Source organism: Chaetura pelagica, unplaced genomic scaffold (genome assembly GCF_000747805.2).
Source record: "Chaetura pelagica isolate M959 unplaced genomic scaffold, ChaPel_1.0 scaffold108, whole genome shotgun sequence".
Taxonomy (NCBI): domain Eukaryota; kingdom Metazoa; phylum Chordata; class Aves; order Apodiformes; family Apodidae; genus Chaetura; species Chaetura pelagica.
The window spans coordinates 3,112,503-3,117,296 of NW_009970718.1; the positions used below are offsets into that span (position 1 = coordinate 3,112,503).

The following is a 4,794-nucleotide window of genomic DNA, read 5'->3' on the forward strand; positions in this document are numbered from 1 at the left end:
GGGCGTCTTTCTCGGCACCCTCGTTCTTGGCGTTGAGGGAGTGAAGAGAAGGCTTTTTATTAGCTGTTCAGCGCTGCTGCTGTTGCAAGTGTTGGCTTCTTATGCTACAAAACGCATCCTAGGAGCCGCGTCCTCAGTTGGTTTCTAGTAACTATCAGATACCCGACTGCTGCCAGAAATGTCAGGACACTGTTGTTTATCTGCAGCCCCATTCGGACTTCAGGTTGGTTCATACACATGAGGAAATACCAGAACTTTTCTTCCCGTTAACAGGAAGAAAGGAGAACTTAAAATAGCTTTGGGCATCCTCATGGCTCTCAAGGCGTTTTAGTCTCCCCAGAACGATACCTTCTTAGGCTACTGGGCCAACAACCCTTGCTTTAAATCACTTTACTACTACAGTTTTTTATAGGGCTGACGTTTCCTTGTGCTAACTTTTTAACTCTCTAATGTGTTTTTTTTTCTTACCCTATATAATTTATGCATAATGGGACATTATTAATTTTTATTATTTACTGAATATGTTGTCTGAATCTCCTCAGGGTTTTTTTATCCTTTTGATTTAATGGGTACAGCGTTTGTTGTAATTCTACAAAAACTGATCAGATTATAGAGCTGAACATTTTTGAAGGGATTACCTAAAGGGAGTCATTGTAATTCAAACCTTTCCTAAGTTTGCAAAGTGATACTTAATCAGATGTCCGAGAAGGGATGATTAATTGAGCAGAGTTTTTTAGATCTTTTGCTGTGAATTGGATTTGGGTATTTTTTTCCTGCAGGACAAATGACATTTGCAAAATCTGTACTGTTCAGTTAAGCACACTGTATCCTCCAATGATCATGTAATAAACAAGCAGTATTATTAGATAGGCTTTTTTTCCCCCCTCTATTTTCTTCCTACACTCTCTGTCTCTTGAATAATTGCAGTGTTCCAGAGCACAAAGGCCTTGTATCTGTGTGCACACAAATTGGTTCAACAGGATGAAACAACTAATTTGTTGTGAACAAAAGAAAAATAAACGAAATGGCAAACAACTGAAATGTTCACCACGTCCAGTTGCATTTTTACATAGCTGTACTTCATAAGTAGTCAAGTTTCAAAATACAAGTTTTGTACAAAGTAGCTTGTGCTCAGGTCACTCATATTTTCTGGTTTTGAAAATGTGCTTAGTTACAGGTTTACTCTCTGAATTCTATGAACAGATTTCCTCAGACCTATCTGAGCTCCAAGGGTTAACTCTTATCAGCTTTTCTATCATGTTATTCCTTCACATAAACACAAGTTTCTGATGTTGCTGGAGGATATACTTCTAAACTTCCAGGAGATGGGGCAATAGAAGACCTCCCTGGACTCATGGGTTTGTTCAATCCTTCTGTAAGGAGAAAGGTTCGATTTAGGCTTAGAATGGACGTTTGTGAAATCTATGTTGTAATTTTTTGGAATGTGGATGGAAAGGAACTCTGAGTAGCTGGTCATGTTCTTACATGCTGTATTTTCATGCTGCCTGTGGAGCTGTACTTTTAAAGAGATAATATAGAAATGTCTGAGACTAAAATCCTTTGCTGTAGTATATATGTGATTGCTTGTTGTCTTACATTGGAATGAGCAGAAATGTTGGGTTTTTTCTACTTGGATCTGACTGTTTCTTTTGATTGAAACTTTCACTGCTAGTCAAGTCAGAAGTGTTAAAAAACTACTAATGACATGGTGATGGTGATTTGATTTTTGTAATGTGCAGGTATCACTGAATTTCTGAGAGTTCTCTGTGTTTATAACATTCTCTATTTATGTCTTTACATACAGGCGAAGAACAGTTCTGCAGTACTTGAGAATGGATAAAGACTTCCGCTACTACTTCCAGCACCCATGGTCTCGCTTAGTTGTGGCTTACTTAGTCATCTTCTTTAACTTCTTAATATTTGCTGAGGACCCAGTATCTCACAGTCAGACAGAAGCCAATGTTATTGTTGTTGGTAATTGTTTCTCCTTTGTAACAAATAAATACCCTGAAGGAGGAGGCTGGATATTTTTGAAGGTGCTTCTGTGGCTCCTTGCCATTCTCACAGGACTGATAGCTGGGAAATTTCTTTTCCATCAACGTCTGTTTGGTAAGTTACATGATGCATCTACTGACTTCCTGATAATGGCTCTCTTGACTTTTCCTTTTAGCGTTTTACTCATTGCAATTTTATAGGCTTTGCTATTAAATGCTTCAGATGTTTAGAGCTGTATAGAACTCAGCACATCAAAGCTTACTCACTGTGAAAATTAATGCCATGTCTACTTATGTGAGCATAATTCACAATTATTTCAGTCAGAAAAGGCTAAAAATAGTGAAAGCTGACATGTTTTAAATACTTGAGAGGTCAGTAATTTTCTATATTATAAAAACACTCCTTTGTACCTTTAGACCATTTAAAAAATCCTATTACATGATTTTGCTGGCAATCTGTAGAAAAGGCTTCATTCCTTGGGGCAGCGACAGTATATGCCCTGTCAACAGTCACTTAAGTGGAAGCAGAGGCTGTTGTTAGTATCAGTAGAGCTGTTCTGAAGAGATCCCACGTGAAAAACAGCAATTCTTGAGAAGCAGGATGTGTCTGTCTCATAGTTCAAGAGCGAGTCAGTGAAATGGAAAGGTAGGAGATAGAAAAAAACCTGACAATAAATCATACACAAAACGTGACTAAATGGGAATTTACTGCACATGGACTGACTGAAAGGAATGGAATAATCCTGGATTAAATTCTGAGACTGAGAATTTAGGCATAAATATGTAGAGATGCAAAAAAAATTGTCTTAACTGAGTCACATAGTAAATGTAGAAAATTTTGTGTCTGAGGGCTCAAGGCTGTCTCTAAGTTTTAGAGGTAAGTGGAAATAATGGAAAAGATTACTTCATTCCCACCAGCTGCACTATTCTTTGAAACGTTGGATTCTAGGTGTGTCATTGCTGGTCTAGACAGACTAGTCTTTTACTCTGGTAGGACTGCAAGATGGATGGTTATTGGAACACCTCGAAGCACATGAGCGATAGGCCATTTCCTTACTCTGTCTCATTCTATTAAGGTAGAAAAAGAGCTACTATTGTTTCAATAAATCAAATGTTAAGCTGTTAGGTCAAGGAATGAACAAGCAAAGCCCCATGAAGAGACTTCTCTTAATACAAACTTACCTTGAAGCACTTATTCTGAAATGCAGTTGAGCATCTTGATGGCTATTTGGTGGATGTTTTACCTTAATGTAATGATAAATGTAAAATGTCCCCATAAAGAGGATATTTACCTTAATACCTGGGCTCTGGAACAAGCACTGTTACAGTAATATTTTCCATTCTGGCTTCCACCCTTGAGGAATGATTTTGTTAAATTGGAGAAGATGAAGGAAAAGCAATGAAGCTGATGATAAAATTGGAAAATAAGCCCTACAGTGAGAGGCTTGAGAGGATAAATGAAAGACTAGAGGGTGACTTGCTCAAATTTTACTTGAAGGACAGAACCCTCAGTCCAGCAAATTTATTGCAAGGTCCAGTGCTTGGAAGTGGCAAATAGCCAGTGCTTTTTTTTTTTTTTTTTTTAACTGAAAGGCTAGAACAAGTTATTATGCTTCAGCACAATGTGCGAATTTTTCTTTTAGGGAATATATTTTAATCTGACACAGATTAATTTTCTGCCTTCTGTCTAGGTAGGCTATTATCATAATTCCTTCTGGGTTTGTAAGTGTATATCATAGATAGGATGTAGCTTAATTTAAATTTTAATGTGACTTGAATCAGCATTATTGCCAAAAGAAGGTCTGCCCAGCCTTCTGTGTCTACTGCTTCATGCTTTTGTGCAGTTGCTCAGTGAAACAGGATAGGGGACTTACCCACATGAGCAGTACCCATCTTTTATTTCTGGGAGGATCATATCTCCGATCATACCGATGTTCATGGGAGCACAAAGAAGGGATCAGCATTGGGAGGAAACGAACAGTCAAGAAATTCCTACTCTTGACGGCAGTGATGGCTTCTGGATATTTATGGTTATGATCTGGGTGACCAGTATGGATGTTGGCACAATCTGATCTGAGGGTAGTTGCTGCACACTGAGTTTCATTGGCAATTTGAGCCAATGTAGATCTGCCACAGTCCCACCCTCCTAACTCCAACCACATCATTTTGGTACCTCCCTCGAGCCAGCACTGTTGTTTATGTCACAGGGCAGCGAGCCAGCTCAGGCAGCTGATCCCATGAAAAACCAGTTGCTTCTGCTGTTGTCTGCACCGGTTTCTTGAATGATCACTTGGATGCCAATGCTGATGCAACAGCCAAGGTAGCCAGGGGCCATGACAGCCCTACCTTGTCTTGGCTCAAACACTGTGTGGGACTGCACCCACACAGTGTGTCAGTGGAAATACGCTGTTGGTTGTGACACAGTGCAGGCAGGTGGCTGCCTGTGTGACTGGGGACCTGACTGTGTTGCTGATTGATGTGGACATGCTGGCTGTAAATTGGCTAGTGTGGGTAGTGATCACATTGATGAGATGATGATGTGGGTTTACAGACTGAGTGTATCTCTGGGTCTCTGGTAGATTTGTACAGCCCATGCTGACATCTTTACTGCCAGTTATTTGCCAGTATTTTAATGTCTTCACTGCCTAGAGTCCCTCATTTTATTAAGATCCTCATTGAGTATGCTTGCTGGATCTTCTGTCATCAGATGCTTCATGAATTCACCCCTTGATGTTTTTTCATTTCCCTAGTCTATCTGTTTAAGTAGCTGCTCATTCTGTCCTCCCCCCGCACCCCCCCC

At 39.7% G+C, this 4,794-nt stretch overlaps 1 protein-coding gene across 1 annotated transcript in view; it reads left to right on the forward strand.

Moving 5' to 3' along the window:
• Nucleotides 1-1,832: 1,832 nt before the first annotated feature.
• TMEM117 (transmembrane protein 117) overlaps nucleotides 1,833-4,794 on the forward strand; it is a 198,031-nt gene continuing 195,069 nt past the window's right edge. The window contains exon 1 of the mRNA XM_010006285.1: nucleotides 1,833-2,109. Within this exon, the coding sequence (XP_010004587.1) occupies nucleotides 1,833-2,109 (277 nt within the window). The remainder of the gene's footprint in view (nucleotides 2,110-4,794) is intronic.